The sequence below is a fragment of the Drosophila bipectinata genome, chromosome 3L (genome assembly GCF_030179905.1).
Source record: "Drosophila bipectinata strain 14024-0381.07 chromosome 3L, DbipHiC1v2, whole genome shotgun sequence".
NCBI classification, from domain to species: domain Eukaryota; kingdom Metazoa; phylum Arthropoda; class Insecta; order Diptera; family Drosophilidae; genus Drosophila; species Drosophila bipectinata.
The window spans coordinates 3810797-3827101 of NC_091738.1; the positions used below are offsets into that span (position 1 = coordinate 3810797).

The 16305-nt window shown below is 42.6% G+C and overlaps 4 protein-coding genes across 5 annotated transcripts; 2 read left to right on the forward strand and 2 right to left on the reverse strand.

The window, feature by feature from the left end:
* Positions 1 to 74: 74 nt before the first annotated feature.
* On the forward strand, positions 75 to 1956 carry LOC108127718 (SET domain-containing protein 4). The gene is made up of 2 exons (XM_017244946.3): positions 75 to 214; positions 467 to 1956. Exon 2 carries the CDS (start codon positions 545 to 547, stop codon positions 1892 to 1894), a length of 1350 nt encoding a protein of 449 aa, XP_017100435.2. The 5' UTR covers positions 75 to 214; positions 467 to 544; the 3' UTR covers positions 1895 to 1956.
* Positions 80 to 6083, forward strand: ABCB7 (ATP binding cassette subfamily B member 7). Of its 2 annotated transcripts, none has more exons than XM_017244943.3 (6): positions 80 to 214; positions 3279 to 3411; positions 3662 to 3917; positions 3977 to 4131; positions 4192 to 5540; positions 5597 to 6083. In XM_017244943.3, the coding sequence occupies exons 1-6, from the start codon at positions 98 to 100 to the stop codon at positions 5849 to 5851; spliced, it is 2265 nt and encodes a 754-aa protein (XP_017100432.2). In that variant the 5' UTR covers positions 80 to 97; the 3' UTR covers positions 5852 to 6083. The 2 variants fall into 2 exon arrangements, with proteins under 2 accessions (XP_017100432.2, XP_017100433.2); XM_017244944.3 differs by having other exon boundaries at positions 3794 to 3917.
* Positions 6084 to 6441: 358 nt separating this feature from the next.
* GC (gamma-glutamyl carboxylase) lies at positions 6442 to 8639 on the reverse strand. The gene is made up of 3 exons (XM_017244945.3): positions 8039 to 8639; positions 7633 to 7979; positions 6442 to 7573 (listed from the first exon to the last, which is right to left on the reverse strand). The coding sequence occupies exons 1-3, from the start codon at positions 8623 to 8625 to the stop codon at positions 6486 to 6488; spliced, it is 2022 nt and encodes a 673-aa protein (XP_017100434.2). The 5' UTR covers positions 8626 to 8639; the 3' UTR covers positions 6442 to 6485.
* A 109-nt stretch (positions 8640 to 8748) lies between these two features.
* Positions 8749 to 11557, reverse strand: LOC108127719 (uncharacterized). Its single transcript, XM_017244948.3, has one exon. It carries the CDS (start codon positions 11147 to 11149, stop codon positions 10415 to 10417), a length of 735 nt encoding a protein of 244 aa, XP_017100437.1. The 5' UTR covers positions 11150 to 11557; the 3' UTR covers positions 8749 to 10414.
* Positions 11558 to 16305: the final 4748 nt, after the last annotated feature.

Below are 16305 nucleotides of genomic sequence, written 5' to 3' on the forward strand. Positions count from 1 at the left end.
TTACTCAACACTGGCCGAGCGCTGTGTCGTCGCAAAAAACAGGGACGGTGAAAAAGAAGAGGGAATTTATTTTGTTTTGACCTGGAGCGCTCGAGTAATGGCCGGATTACTTCACCTGACCAAGCAGTGCAGCGTTCATATACCCGCCCAGTACTGCCGCATCCGATGCTACAAGCTAGTCGCCTCCAAAGGAAGCCACGTGCAGGCACGAGTGGTGAGTACGCATTCAGCCGCCTTTTCAAGGCCACCTGCTCTGCTAGAAGCTATCTAGACCAGAGATTATGATTTCGTAATGTGCGCTAATGTACAATAATTGGCAGTTTAATTAAGTGGGTGGAATATCCCCTCAATTAGCGTAGAGAGCAGAAAGTGGTCAGGCAACAGTATGCGTGTGTGTTGTTTTGGCCCTTTTTCGAAACTCGAATTTGAATTAATTTGTACCTCGCACTTGCTTCTTTCGTTGCAGTAAGCAAAAGAAAAGCTATAAAGGAAGCCAAAACAACACACACGCAGACCTCGTTCAAGTCAGGGATTTATCATCGAAATGGGTCGCACCCAGCGTAAACGCCGCCAAAGGGCCAACCAACAATCATCAGAGGACCGCAGCTCCTTACGGGATCTCTATGTCCAGCTCCATTCACAGGGCTGGCAGAATGAAACCCACTTATCCGTCAAAAGCTACCCTCAAACTGGGCGAGGGCTCTGCTCTAAAACGGATACCTTTTCTGCAGAAGATGAACTTATTCGACTACCTATTAATAGCCTTATAAGCATAGCTACGCTGGAGTCGGATGAGGACTTTAAAGATCTTTTCAACAAGGACCTCTTCGACACGGATGCTAGGATATCCTTCCAAGCCTTGGTGGCTTGTTACTTAATGCACCAAAAGCATCTTATGGATTGTTCGCAAAGCTCGAATTACGCAGCCTATTTGGATACCCTGCCCAGAAGCTATACCACTCCTTATTTCTGCTGCATTCCCGAACTGCAGTGCCTGCCGGAAGCTTTGCTGGAGCGAACTGTGTCCCAAAACAGGCAAATCAAGGGATATTACGAAATTATAAAAGGCCTTGTTGGATTCCATAAATGTAACTGCTGTGGGCAGAGCTACTGTCAGGATATCTGGACCTTGGCGGAGTATCGATTGGCCTACTTCGCTGTTAACACGCGAAGTGTCTACCTCAGTTCTCGCTTCTTGAAAAAGCCAAGTTCTCACTTTCAAGGACTCATCAGTGGCGACACCAATCTAGCATTGGCGCCCTTCCTCGATTTATTTAATCACTCCGATTCGGTGCAAACCACGGCGGAGATTCATGGTCAGCATTATGTCGTCACCCTAAAGGATTTACCTTCTCCCAAAACCAACCTCTATGATCAGTTGTTCATCAGTTATGGGGCATTGCCAAACTTTAAACTGTTGACAGAGTACGGGTTCTGGCTGGAAAGGAACGCCCACGACTATTTTGAGTTCTCCATTCTGGACATAGAACACCTCATCAAGCAGAATAAGAAGCTATCCACGGAGACCTACCACCGGAACATATTTAAATTCATCAAGGAGCACAACTTGGGCGATCAAATGTTTGTCCATCTCGAAGACGGTTGCTCCCACAATCTAAGGGTGGTGCTGCATCTCATCTTCAAACAACAATCCTATTTCCCCAACATACTTAACCAGATAGCCTTTGGAGATGTGGACCAGTTTCAGGATGTGCAGCCAGAGCTCAACTATTTGGTGGCCCATAAGATTGTGGAGTATGGAGTTTTTGTGGCAGAACTGGATAAGCTTCCTCGGCTTACAGAGAGCGGCTCTGTGGCACGATCTTATCTGCTGGAGTGCATACGCTACCTAAAGGTTTTTCAGGCGGCGAATTCCATAGTTGATGAGGAATAATTTTTTGAAATCTTAACAAATCCTAACCATATTCTTAGAAAATAGGAGTAGTCTAAGAACAAGAGTAGATAAGAGTTTTTTTTTTTTCATATTACTTTAACTACTAATTTAAACGGAACTTTTCTAAAAATTAGAAAACTTCAACCTTAAAGGTTTATTTTTTTTTTTAGCATATACATAAGTTTTTATACTCCTAAATATACGGGCGACTATAACCCATAGCTGCCAAAAACCCTAACGATCAGAATTTTCATACATTTCGTACTTGTTCGGGTAAAAAGGGATTTTATAATTGCACTTCTGGACCTGTTTAAAAAATTTTCTGCGGGTCCCCTACAAATATATGGTAAAATGCATGGAAGGCCTATATGAGATACTGCGAAAGCTATATCTTGGCCAATAATCATCTGATTCTTGAGCGGATGGTCTTGTTCGGTTTGGATATCGATTCTCCGTAAATCTGCATCAAAATCTGGATAAAAATTATTTTTTAGATTTTTTGTCAAATTTTCTGGGACGTCCCCTCCAAAATCCTGAAAAATGCATGGAAGGCCTATATGAGATACTGCGAAGGCTATATCTTGGCCAATAATCATCTGATTCTTGAGCGGATTGTCTTGTTCGGTTCGAATATCGATTCTCCGTAAATCTGCATAAACATCTGGATAAAAATTATTTTTTAGATTTTTTGTCAAATTTTCTGGGAGGTCCCCTCCAAAATCCTGAAAAGTGCATGGAAGGCCTATATAAGACACTGCGATGGCTATATCTTGGCCAATAATCATCAGATTCTTGAGCGGATTGTCTTGTTCGGTTTGAATATCGATTCTCCGTAAATCTGCATAAACATCTGGATAAAAATTATTTTTTAGATTTTTTGTCAAATTTTCTGGGAGGTCCCCTCCAAAATCCTGAAAAATGCATGGAAGGCCTATATGAGACACTTCGAAGGCTATATCTTGGGCAATATTCATCAGATTCTTGAGCGGATTGTTTTATTCGGTTTGGATATCGATTTCCGTAAATCTGCATCAAAATCTGGACGAAAATTATTTTTTAGATTTTTTGTCAAATTTTCTGGGAGGTCCCCTCCAAAATCCTGAAAAATGCATGGAAGGCCCATAGGAGATACTGGGAAGGCTATATCTTGGCCAATAATCATCCGATTCTTGAGCGGATTGTTTTATTCGGTTTGGATATCGATTCTCCGTAAATCTGCATCAAAATCTGGACGAAAATTATTTGTTTAAAAGTCGTTATGAAGTAAAGGGTCAGTAAAGGCCCTTATGGGCCACAGTAAAGACTCGATCTTGTTTAATAGGCTTATGTGGGATACCTTAAAAGATTTGATTATTAATTTTTCATAATTTGGCATATATTTCAGCTCTTTTCTTCTGTGGCAAAGTTGGATGACCAGAATAGCAGCGATGCCAATGCCACGCGGAAGAAGATCACCCCCTTCACGCCCACACCGGGTAGTAAGTTGCTGGGCGGAGTGTTCGGCAAGAAGGCGAAAGGTAAGTAGTGGCGTCACTAACTCCGCACCCCTGCCCGGATCGGTGGGGAATTTGTATAGTTTGTTTTATGATTTTAAAATTACGCTACTCACGCTTCTTAAATCGATTGACTAACCCGAGATTGGTTTTGTTTTGTGGGATGAGTTCGATCGTAACTGCCCGATTGTTTGATTGTTTCTTTGTTTGTTTGTGCGCTTGTTGTGTTGAGCGCCTGTCTGAATTTTGCTGCATCCAAGTGAATTCGATGCAGGTGCAGTCCCAGCAGCAGCGGCGGCAACAACAACAAATACAACAACAACAACAGCGCTACAGTGGCCACGCCCACAACATAAACCTCACCAGCAACAACTACAACAATCTCGACAATGTCACGTTCATATAGGGGGCGGCAGCGATGGCGGATCTGGACTGGGTAAGCTGGACGCACCGGAGGTCACATCCAAGGACATGCTACGAGCTATGATGGCCTACATCTGGCCCAAAGAGGATCCTATGGTGCGAAAGCGGTAGGTCTTTAAAATTATAATTTTTGGAAACTTAATCTCATTTCCTTTTTCTTAAACAGCGTTGGCATTTCCTTGGGTCTCTTGGCTGGCTCCAAGCTGTTGACGGTCTGCGTTCCCTTCATGTTCAAGGGAGCCGTGGACACGATGACCACCCTGAACATGGACACTGCCCCGGATGCAGTTCTCTCTACAGCCACTGCCTTGCTGTTAGGATGTAAGTGATAGTCAAGCTAGGAAGCTAAACTTTAGACTGATATATTTTCTTATCCTTCAGATGGCATTGCTCGAGCCAGTGCAGCGGGTTTCAATGAACTCCGCAACGCTGTGTTTGCCAAGGTAGCCCACCACTCTATCAGAAAGATTGCCAGCAATGTGTTCCTGCATCTGCACAACCTAGATTTGGCCTTCCACCTCAATAAACAGACAGGAGCTCTGTCCAAGACGATCGATCGCGGTTCCAGGGGCATTAACTTTGTGCTCTCCGCCATGGTTTTTAATATTGTGCCTACGATTTTCGAACTGGCTCTCGTGTCCAGTATTCTGGGATTCAAATGCGGATTGGCCTTCGCCGGTGTCAGCATGGGTTGTGTGGGCATCTATGCCGCCTACACCCTGAGCGTAACTCAGTGGCGCACTCGGTTCCGGGTTTATATGAACCAGGCAGAGAACGAGGCGGGCAACAAGGCCGTGGACTCGTTGATCAACTACGAGACCGTGAAATACTTCAACAACGAAAAATACGAAGCCGGCTGCTACAACGAGGTGCTGAAAAAATACGAGGCTGCCAGTCTGAAGACCAGCTCTAGTCTGGCGCTTCTCAACTTCGGACAAAATGCCATCTTCAGCAGTGCTCTGAGTCTTATCATGGTTCTCGCAGCCAAGGAGATTGCCCAGGGCAACATGACGGTGGGTGATCTGGTCATGGTAAACGGACTGCTCTTCCAGCTCTCCATTCCGCTGGGTTTTCTGGGCAGCGTCTACCGGGAAGTGCGACAGGCTCTGTTGGACATGCAGGCCATGTTCACACTGATGAACGTGGACAGTCGCATCCAGACAGCGACCAATGCCCAGCCACTGTTCGTGGACAACAGCAATTCGTCGATTGAGTTCCGCAACGTCAGCTTCGAGTATGAGCCGGGAAAGCCTATTTTCAAGGATTTGTCATTTACCATTCCGGCTGGAAAGAATGTGGCTATCGTGGGTGGCTCTGGCTCCGGAAAGTCATCGATGGTGCGACTGCTGTTCCGCTTTTTTGAACCCAACTCTGGCAAGGTTTTGATCGGTGGCCAGGACATCAGCGGTGTGGAGTTAGAGAGTCTGCGCAAGGCGATTGCTGTGGTGCCACAGGACTCTGTGCTGTTCCACAATACCATCGAGCACAATATCCACTACGGAAACCTGACCAAGTCACATGCGGATGTGCAGAATGCGGCCCGCATGGCAGACCTTCATGAGTCGATCATGAGCTGGCCGGCAAAGTATGCCACCCAGGTGGGTGAGCGGGGATTGAAGCTATCTGGAGGCGAGAAACAGCGAGTGGCTATCGCCAGAGCCATCCTCAAGAACACACCCATCCTGATTTTCGACGAGGCTACCAGTAGTTTGGACTCGATTACCGAACATGTAAGTGGTTTATTTTTATCCTGTTTAAGAAAGTACAAAATCGCATTTTTCTTCAGAACATCCTCCAAGCCTTGACCCGCGCCACCTCTGGTCGCACCAGCATTTGCATTGCCCACCGCCTTTCCACGGTGAAGGATGCCGACGAGATCCTGGTTCTGGAGAACGGAGCCGTTGGCGAGCGCGGCACCCACGCAGAGTTGTTGCAGCAGAACGGATTGTACGCCCGCCTTTGGGAAACACAAACCCAGCAATTCGACCCGAACCGATCGAGCAAGGAAGCAGGGTCCCAGAAGGCACGAGTGGCGGCGTAGACGAGGCTATCTGTTTATGTGTCCCTGCGTGTTTTATTTTCAAAAATTTCCCTTCTTTCCCTACCCTCTCCCCATGTCCTGTTTACTCCTTTTTTCGGCTATCCTTAAATTCACCGTAGAATCCTTCCGATCCGGAGATTCGCTATGATTAGGTTTAAAGTATCTTTGTGACGTTTGTAAATACAGTTGTAGATATGCGATAAGAAAAAATATCAGGGATTGTGGTACAACATATGGAACATTTATTATCAGTTTTATCACCCATACATTCGGTTATGCTGGTCAGAATCGGGGTTTACCTTTCTATAACTTGTTTGAAGGATATTCTTTAAAAATATGATTGAATTATAGCCATTAGAGTAAATCGGTTTATGACATACATATGTAGATAATACATTTTCTTATATTTTTGTATTAAATGCAGGTGGTTTTTAGTTACAAGTATCGTCAGTACTGATATAGTTGGAATAAGATTTATCATAAATTCGATTCATACAACAAATATATAAGTTTAAGTCTGAAGCTCTTAGATTTGTAACCTAAATGGTTTAAAAATTGTAGAATACCTAATATTAATAGAACATTAAACAAGCTAGGTAAGCCCCAAGTCTGGCCCAATAGTCAAGCTTCATTCTCAATCTCTCTCCCGAACTGCCAGCGGAATGGGCACATCGTAGAGCAGATACAGCAAACAGTTCCCTATGTGGCCCAGGAACTGTTGGTAATTGCTTACCCGCTGCTGGAACTCCTGCCACAATGGCAGTAGGGGTCTTTCCTCCCTATCAGTTGATGCTCCTTCGTCCAAAGACTCCATGTCCTGCTCCAGCATCGTTTTGTTTGTGTAGGTGAAGAGATACGACGCCGGCTTCTGACCAATGGTGGTCACCAAGTGTGTGATGTTGCTATCAAGGCATATGCTCTTGCCTGCCGTTAGGAAATATACCTCCGGGTCCTGTTCGTTGCTGTAGCGCACATTGCCTTCGAGGATGGTCAGGGTGCAGTTTATCAGATCCGGTGAGATGAAGTTGGTCAGGGTCAGGCCGGGAAAATCGGCCACGAAAACCACATCCGAGTAGTTATTCCAGGCCAGGACTTCGGTTTCAATGTTTCGCAGCTTGGGACGCATGTGATTCAGTTCTGTGAGCAGCGGCAGTGACCAGGAGGTAGCCTCAAAGGGTGACCACTTGGCCTTCAGTAGATCCACGCGCGGATCAAACGATCGCTGCTGGAAGCGGCCGTTCATGGAGCACCAGATGTCAAAGTATATGGAAATGTTGCTCCCGATGGCCGGGTGCTGAGCCACCTTTAGGTTTTCCTCTATGCACTTGGCATACTGCACCGCCATGTCCGCATACTTGGTCCATCGATCGTACTCCGTGAAGGCAAAGGGGTTGAGGTTGTGTACTTGCCGGCTCTCATTGTCCACCACCTGGATGGAGGTTTGTAGAGTATCGTACGAATGTACCATCATGTCCCAGGAGTAGCCATACAGCCCATTGGTCCAGTTATTGTAGCCTTTAGTGATGAAGTGGGAATAGGGTAGGAAGAGCTGCAAGGCACAATAGCCTATAATGAGGCAAGTGCGTAACCTGGCCAGGATTCCCGGCTGCTTTGGACCAGACGATCCCACTTGGGTTGAGCTCTTTGAAGTCCAAAGTCTTCGTGGCCAGTCGAAGCTAAAAAATAGCGGGACTTCCGCCAGGCAAACCCATGGAAACATTCCTGTTCGGGAAGAAGGTTTAAGGTTAAAGGTCAATATACTTTACTCCGATTACACTTACCAATCACAAATAATCTAGAGTTCATCAGATGAAAACTGATCATGAACGGTGTCACCAAGAGACGAGTCTTCTCCAGGGTCATAAAAAATGCTATAGACAGGTCAAAGAAAGCAGTAAACCAGTGGACAATTAATAGGTCTATCAGCTCGGGATCGAGCATTTGGCGGAAGGGAGCAAAGACCCAATGCTGACTGAGATTGGACATTGCATAGCCGGAGAGCCATTCCAGGGAGAACTTCTTCAAACCAGCGTACATGTACAGCACAAAGAACTGGAACTTGATGAGGAAGTAGTTCCAGTAGGGTATGCAGGGACTCCGCCGGGGATGCAGCCAGTTGTCCAAAGAGCTGGAAAGGAATATAGTCTATTTTAAAGTTAAAGTTATATATTTTATGGCTATACCCACCAGTACGCCTCCGCCTGGGTGAACAAGAGCAGTGTACCCACCAATCCAAACAAGTAGCTATGATTATTCCACGTCGGCTTGTCCAGCAGGAAGATGTACCAGTAGGGCACCAGGAAGGCCAGGCAGCTGACTCGAAATCGATAGCCCAGCATGATTCCCCAGGCCCCCAGCCACATGCAAAGGTAGACACAACCCATCAAGGGATAGTCCAGTGCCCGCATTCCATTGATCAGCGGAAAGTGGCAGTGAAGAGGCTCCCCAAATCTCACATCCAACTGCCCGCCACCACGCTCCTCGGCAATGTCGATCAACATGGCGGCTCCATAAAGCATCCGGAAGACGCCCAAGGCAGCTCCATCCACGGGTCTCTCCAGCCACCTGGTAAAGTTGGTTACACTCTTGAAGTTGTCCAAATCATGGCCAAGACCATCTCTGAAAAAGCCGTTTAACAGTCTACAGTCCTTTTTTGAACCGGATATCTCATCTGTCTTTGTTTTTTCAGCTGTGCTGGTGGTTTCTTTATCCAAAGTGGTATTGGTTTCCGCAGTATTGGCTTTCGTTGGTAGCTTACGCTTGGAATTGGCCATAGTGCTTCTAAATAATAGAACATTTAGAATATATAATACAAGAACATACGACTTCAAAGACAACGCCAAAAAGCGTGCTACATTTTTTTTCAAAACACTCCCCACATGAAAACTTCCATCATCTTTAGTTTGTAGTTTTCTTTTTGTAGAATTTATTGAAAAAGTTGACATAAATACATGCATGCATATTGGTTGTATACTAAATATATAATATATGTGTTTTACATTTCGTTTGCTGACTCTTGCATAAATATCTATGGTTTTCTGTTCGGATCTCTTGGCATCGCCACGGAAAATATTGCTGTCTTATGGATTGATGTGGTAGCGACGCGGGTTCGCATTAAAAAAATATATCAATTACGAAATGTACATCCATTATACTCGATCATTGAGTTATTATTGCAACAGATTCGCCCCGCTTCGTGTCATGGATTGTTTTGAATTTCAAAAATCCCGCGCGTCTGGCTAAACCCTCAAACACAACGAACTCCGGAGAGTCGCAGTTTTATATCGAACACGATTTATTGTTTAACTGGTTTTTGTGGTAAAATTGTAATGTGGATTTTGCAATATAGTCCACTCTAGATTTGAGTTTATCTTTTAAATACGCCTGCCGGACGAATGCTCGAATACATATATTTCCGTTCATTAAATGTGAATGGTCTGGCCTGCGTTGGTTCGCAAAATGTCCAAACTTTTTGGTTTTGGGAACAGGAACAAGCTTTGAAAATGCCTCAAACTACATACATATACGAATACGAATACAATATAAGCCGTCGTTTTCGCTCTGCTTGAATATACTTGGTTTTTTTTTTGATACTTGGTTACGGTTAAGTACTTAATGTGATAGATATCGCACACACGCAATATATATAAAAACTTTCTACCGATTTTTCACGAGGAAAATACATTGGTTTTATATAGATCTGGGATCTGTTTAAATTTTGGAAAAACCCTCGCCGAAATTTGCGAGTTATTAGTATTGGAAAATATAAATGTATTTAGGAGGGGTGGAGAAATTTCCTTTTTTCTGATGTCTGGTCTATAATTAAATTGAATAATAAACGATTTAAATACGCGCCTGAATAATCAATTTCAATCTCAGTGTGTGATACATTTATTGGGTTTTTTGTGTGTTTTTTGCTTGTTAAATACGCTTAGTTTTTTGGTTTTCAGTTTACTTTAATTCATTAAGTACGACAGTTATGCATAAATGACTAATATTTTTTGCTTCACATCTATTTTAAATTGTGAGTTTTGCCATTAAAATACTTTTGGTTTTGTTTATCGATTTCATTTTCGTTATTTTTACGCAACGCTAAAACATTTTAAAATGCATTTTCAAAGTTAATTCAATAAATATGCTTGTAGGTTTTCCATTAGTTAGGTTTCTGTAAGCTTTTAAAGATCTAGACAATGTTTTTCGAGTGCCCAAAATTTGCATACAATGTTTTGGAGGGTTGTCGGGCCGGGGGTCTCACATAATACCGGAGTATCATATGAAACTAAGCAAGCCCCCCAATCCTCCCAAGTCCCCCCACGTTCTCCACTGAGCCCCAAAGTGACAGTGTTGTTTTGGATGCGCTGGGGGCAGTATAGTGGTGTTTTTTTTCATCTTTTATTCTGAAATAAACCGAATAGCAACCCTACTCGATGCAGTTGCTCTCCTCTCCTCTACCCGCGCAGGCGCTCTTCTCTCGCTTTGGGCACTTATCATCCGGCTGCTCCCCCTCCTTTACTGCTTCACCCTGGCCCGGTCACCGTTCTCCCGGCCGCCGGGCCCGTCCCTCTAGAGGCGGTTCTGGTTCAGCTGGGAGCGCGGGGTGAAGGGAGAGACCATCACACCGCTGGGCCAGATCGCCTCGTTGAAGAGCTCGTTGAAGCGGTAGTCCGGTATGGAGATCTTGAACTTGCAGTACGACAGCTGGGACAGATTGGCGTCGTTCTTCACCAGCTTGGTGCACTTGACCAGGTTCTTGTTGATCTTCAGCTCCTCGGCCAGATGATCAACGACATCCTCCTCGCTGGTATTGGTGGCGAACTTGCCCACCTGCACCCACCGCCCGTAGTCGCAGACCACTTGAAGCCTGTCCGAGTTGCAATTGTTGCCGACCACGATGAGATTATTCTGCTGGGGGTGCTTCTTGCCGTCGAGACCGGTGCCACCGCCACCGGCAACGCCGCCGGATCCGACACCCAGAGCCTGGAGGGGCTGGTTGCCGAACTGGAAGTACTGCTGGTACATCCGTCCCTGGATCTGGTTGACCCCGTTGCACACCTTGTTCACCTTCTCCTCGATGGTCTGCAGCTTGGAGGCGAGGGCACGAGGCGATTGATTTTTGCACTCGTCGCAGTGGAACGAGACCATCGGGTTCTTCTGGATGGCTTCGAACAAGGCGTCGTCGATGTTGACGCACGTGCGGTGGAACCTCCTGCGGCAGTCGTCGCCACTGCACCCGATGCTCGTGGACGCCGCGTCCTTCGCTCCAATTGATTTTTTGCACTTGGGGCAGTTGTCGGACATCTTTGGATTGCTTTTATCCGGCTCTCGATTTAGATTTTAATATACACTTTTGCAGCGTATATACGAGTCAGCTTTTGACGTATTCCTCGGGCGGGGGGAAGAGAAATTCGCAGAAAAAAACACACACACACACAAACAGCAGCAGCAGTAGTGGCAGTCGAACGGTATACAGTGGGATATATACGGTAATACAATAACAAATGTACACAGGAATACGAGAAAATTCGAGCGAAAGTCGGCTGGTTGTCTCTCCCACTAAAACACACTCCCACGCCTCTCCCTACGCCTCCTTTTTCCTGTCTGTGTGTGCGAGAAGAGTGCTGAAAATCGAGGAGAAAGAGAAACGCAAACGCGACCGACTTTTCTCGACAACCGTACGCTTCGAAGTTTGCAGAGTAACTGTGCCCCAAAACGTCGAACCATAAACGAAGAAACCGAAACCAACCAACGAGTCATCCATCCAACAAACCACCCCTGCGAAAGCTGTTTTTCAAGGGTTGTTTTTAACCACTATTTTCTCCATATGATTTGGTTGCTCGTCGGCTGGGCGGCTGGCAACCAGTTTGATGAGCCACCGCCAGCTCACCCAACCTGGCAGTTCTCACAGGAGCCGGAGGGGGGAGATTTAAATAAAAACATTGCACTTTCGGCGCCCGGCGACAACCCTGTTTTAACTGCACTAGGACCTCTCTACACGACAGTTTGGGCATGCCAGTGCTGCTAAAGTGTTTTCGAAAAGTGTTTCAAAATGATTTTCCAATACTTGTTTACTAAATACCACGCCATACTTGTTTTTCCTTGATATTTAAATTTTTAGGATGTACGTTTGATTAATTAAGTAAAAATGAACCATTCTACAGGATATTCAACATTTTAGAAAAGTTTTTTTAAGAGAAGATCGTAATGTAAACAATATTGTAGTATGCACATATATTGAGTACCCACTGTACCGAGAGTACTTAAAGGGTGCGCACTGTAACACTTTGTTGCAGTGTTTACATTATCCAAGTTCCGGTCATAAAACCCTAAGTGGCCGAAATATGAACCGATCGATATGCCTTAGCCCGCACACAGAAAGTGCTAGTGTCAGCATAATCGTAACAAACGGTCAGCATATGCATACCCCTCGCGCCTCCACTTGAGAGCGCATTACAACATATATTATTATATTTCTTTATATATTAGTACATAGCCGTCTCTCTGCCGCCGCCTGCGAGCAGCGCTGCTACGAGACTTAGTCTTAATTAGACTTTAGAAATATTGTAAAAGATCAGAGACATTTTGATCGTTGGAGCGGCACCTCAGCTGCTCCATCTAAATGATGGAGCGGCACCTTTGCTGCTCCTCCTGAATAAAATCCAACTAAAACCAATCCCCTGGAGTTATCCTATCACATGGCGACCGTGACAGCGATGGAAGGACATCGAGGGATTAAAAGGATGTACCCAGGAGGATACCCATAATCAGAAAATCATTGGAAAATTACTGGAAAATTACTGGAGAATTACTGGAATATTACTGAAAATTACTGAAAAATTACTGGAGAATTACTGGAATATTACTGGAAAATGAAAAATAAATCGACAAAAATCTGAGTGAGTAGAGTAAAAGCAATGGGCAATCGCGGAGGAGTCGCGAAAAAAATAAAAAAAAGAGTAGCACACCTAAAGTGGCTACTCTACGTAAACACTCCACCTCCCGCGTGGGCTACAGCCCAAAAACTTCAAACAGAACTAGATTTTCTGAAAGAAGAATTATTAAACAAGAATAAAAGCCCAAAAATTGCCCCCACTCACTCAGTATCGATTAAGAAAATTAATGAAAAAATAATAACAAAACCTCCACCACCAAAGCAATTACCAAAACTAAAAAAGACGTGCCCGAAGGATTGCCCTGGACCACTGGACAGCCCTCACTGCAACCAAACCTGTGCGAGGACCGGCACCGGTAACGCCTGAGTCCAAAAGGCCCCGGACAGCAGCAGCAGCAAATAGAGTGCGGGAATACGCCACCTCCTGCGCCACCGAGGGAACGTCAGCGTAGCCAAACCGGCGACGACCAGCTGACGTGGGAAAAAAAAAGGAAAGCAACTGAGGAGAAATTTTTTTTTTACCCATGCACTGCGTTGCATAATTTTTTTTGATTGCACTGCGATGCATATTTTTTTTATACTATAATATTTTTTTGAAAAATTGAGCGGAACCTCTTTTGCCCAATTTGAAAGTATGGCCCGTATAGCTGTACAAATAATAGGTAGGAAAAAATGTTAGATAAGAAAAAAAGACAAAATTTAGAAAAAATTTTTTTAAATTAAAGGAAAAAATACGATAAATCCCAAAAATGTATGTAAAATTTTAATGAAAGAAAAAAAAATAAATTCAAAAATAGCATAAATTCCTAAAATTTATGAAACATTTTAATACCCTTTTAATGAGAAGTAATAGCATAAGTAAAACAGATCAAATAAATGATTCTGACTATTACTTCCCAGACAAATTAAGTTACATTACAAAATATGACTCAGAGAAAAATATAATTGAAATTGGAAAAACAAAAACATATAAACTATCTAAAATGGGTTTAGTAGACACGAAAGTCGTAGATTCCACGGCAAATGTCGTTAATAAAATTGAACCAGGAAAAATCGATCTTCAAACAATTACAATATTGTTAATGATAATCGTCATTATAATGTTAGCAAGCGTTTTGCTAAAATTATATAAATTACACAATAAATGTTTAAAGAAAAAATTCCAGAGTCAAGCAAATGACCTGGACAAAATCTAAATAAAAAACCAAAAAAAAAAAAAAAAACAAACAAAATTATTATACACAAATGTAAACACCTACAATCTAAGACAATGAAATAAAAGAAAATAAATATTAAAATATATTACGTAATTATCTCTACAAAAGTATGGCTAAACTAAAGGCATGGATTGGAAAAAATTGTACGAGGAGTTATCAATAATTAAAACAAATTTTGACAAATCGTACAAGTCCCTAACTCAGAATAGACCCATTCAAAAGAATACGGTTAGGAAGCACGTTGAAATATTAGTAGAGTGCTTTAATGAAGCGCGTATGCTAATACATGATCATAGAGAAAGATTAAATCAAGATCATTGGTCACAGGTATCGAAACTTTTGATACGACTACGATCTAATTTAATATTTATTAAACAAAAGTTCAGTTTAGAAATATCGTTACCAACCGTTCTAAACACTCCAATAGCAGTTGACACTGCACCTGACTCGGAATCAACAGAAACGAAAGAATCTAAGTCAGAAGAGCTTCCCAAAGTAAACCCCAAAATAGAAGATACAGATTTAAATAATCTTACTATTCCGGCGGTATACACTGATCTGGATAACTCTACAGATTCATATATTTCGAGTGTCATAGAATACAAGATAGATAAATCCATCACGATGGCACAATCAAATATTGATTTTATTAACACAGCATCTAAGCTTATACCAGTTTTTGATGGTAAGGCTGAAAATTTAACAAGTTTCATTGATGCTTTACAAATAATACAATCAATAAAAGGCGAGCACGAAGAATTAGCTATTTCCATCATTAAAACAAAGCTAAAAGGTGTCGCCAGGAATCTAATCGGTAATGAAACAACAATTACTGAGGTGATTGCTAGACTAAGAAGCAACGTCAAAGGCGAAACTGTTGAGGTATTATCAGCGAAGCTGATGAATCTACAGCAGCGCAATAAAACTGCTAACCAATACACACAAGAAATTGAGCAGATGACGAAAGCCTTAGAAGGTGCATATATATCAGATGGTTTATCTTTAGAGCTAGCCAGGAATTATTCCATGCAGCATGCAGTCAAAGCAATGACTAAAAACTGCACAATTGATAAGGTAAAACTTATCATGCAAGCAGGCACATTCAGTACTATGAACGAAGCCGTTTCCAAATTCGTCAATAGTTGCACTGAAGCAACTGGGCAGTCGACTTTACAGTCGAAAATTTTTTAGGGAAAAGATAATCATGTAGCTGATGCGTTATCAAGAATAACCATCAAAGATCTACAAAATATAACTAGAAATGTATTAAAAGTCACTACTAGATATCAAAGTAGACAAAAATTCCGCGCGGAAAATCAAGAACAAGAATTGCCAAGGCAATCTTTAAATAAAGCTTCTAAGCCCAACGTATACGACGTCATAAACAATGATGAAGTACGTAAAGTAGTGACCTTGCAGATAAAAAATATGTTATGTTTATTTAAACAAGGCAGAAAAATTACTGCAAGATATGATGTTAGCGATTTATATACTAATGGAGTTATTGATTTAGATCAATTTTTCCAAAGGCTTGAAATGCAAGCCGGTATACATAAAATCAGCCAACTCAAAGTGGCACCGTGGGAAAATATCTTTGAATATACTTCAATAGATAAATTTAAATTAATGGGCAATAAAATATTGAAAACATTAAGAGTAGCGCTACTCAACCCGGTGACCCAAATAACAAATTTAAAAGAAAAAGAAGCAATTTTGTCTACATTTCATGATGATCCAATTCAAGGAGGTCATACTGGCATATCAAAAACTTTGGCCAAAGTAAAAAGACACTATTACTGGAAAAGCATGTCTAAAGATATAACTGAGTACGTAAGAAAATGTCAAAAATGCCAGAAATCAAAAATAACTAAACACACAAAGACCCCTTTAACAATTACAGACACACCCATAAATGCTTTCGACAGAGTGATAGTGGACACTATTGGTCCACTGCCAAAATCAGAAAATGGCAATGAGTATGCAGTCACTTTAATATGTGATTTAACTAAGTATTTAGTTGCCATACCTGTTCCGAATAAAAACGCCAATACTGTCGCTAAAGCAATATTTGAATCTTTTATCCTGAAGTACGGTCCAATGAAGACGTTCATTACGGACATGGGAACAGAATATAAGAATTCAATTATAGACGATTTGTGCAAATATTTAAATATTGAAAATATTACATCAACAGCACACCACCACCAGACAGTTGGAACAATAGAAAGAAGTCATAGAACTTTCAATGAATACATACGATCTTACATATCGGCTGATAAAACTGATTGGGACGTATGGCTTCAATATTTTGTCTTCTGTTTCAACACGACCCCCTCTATGGCACATAC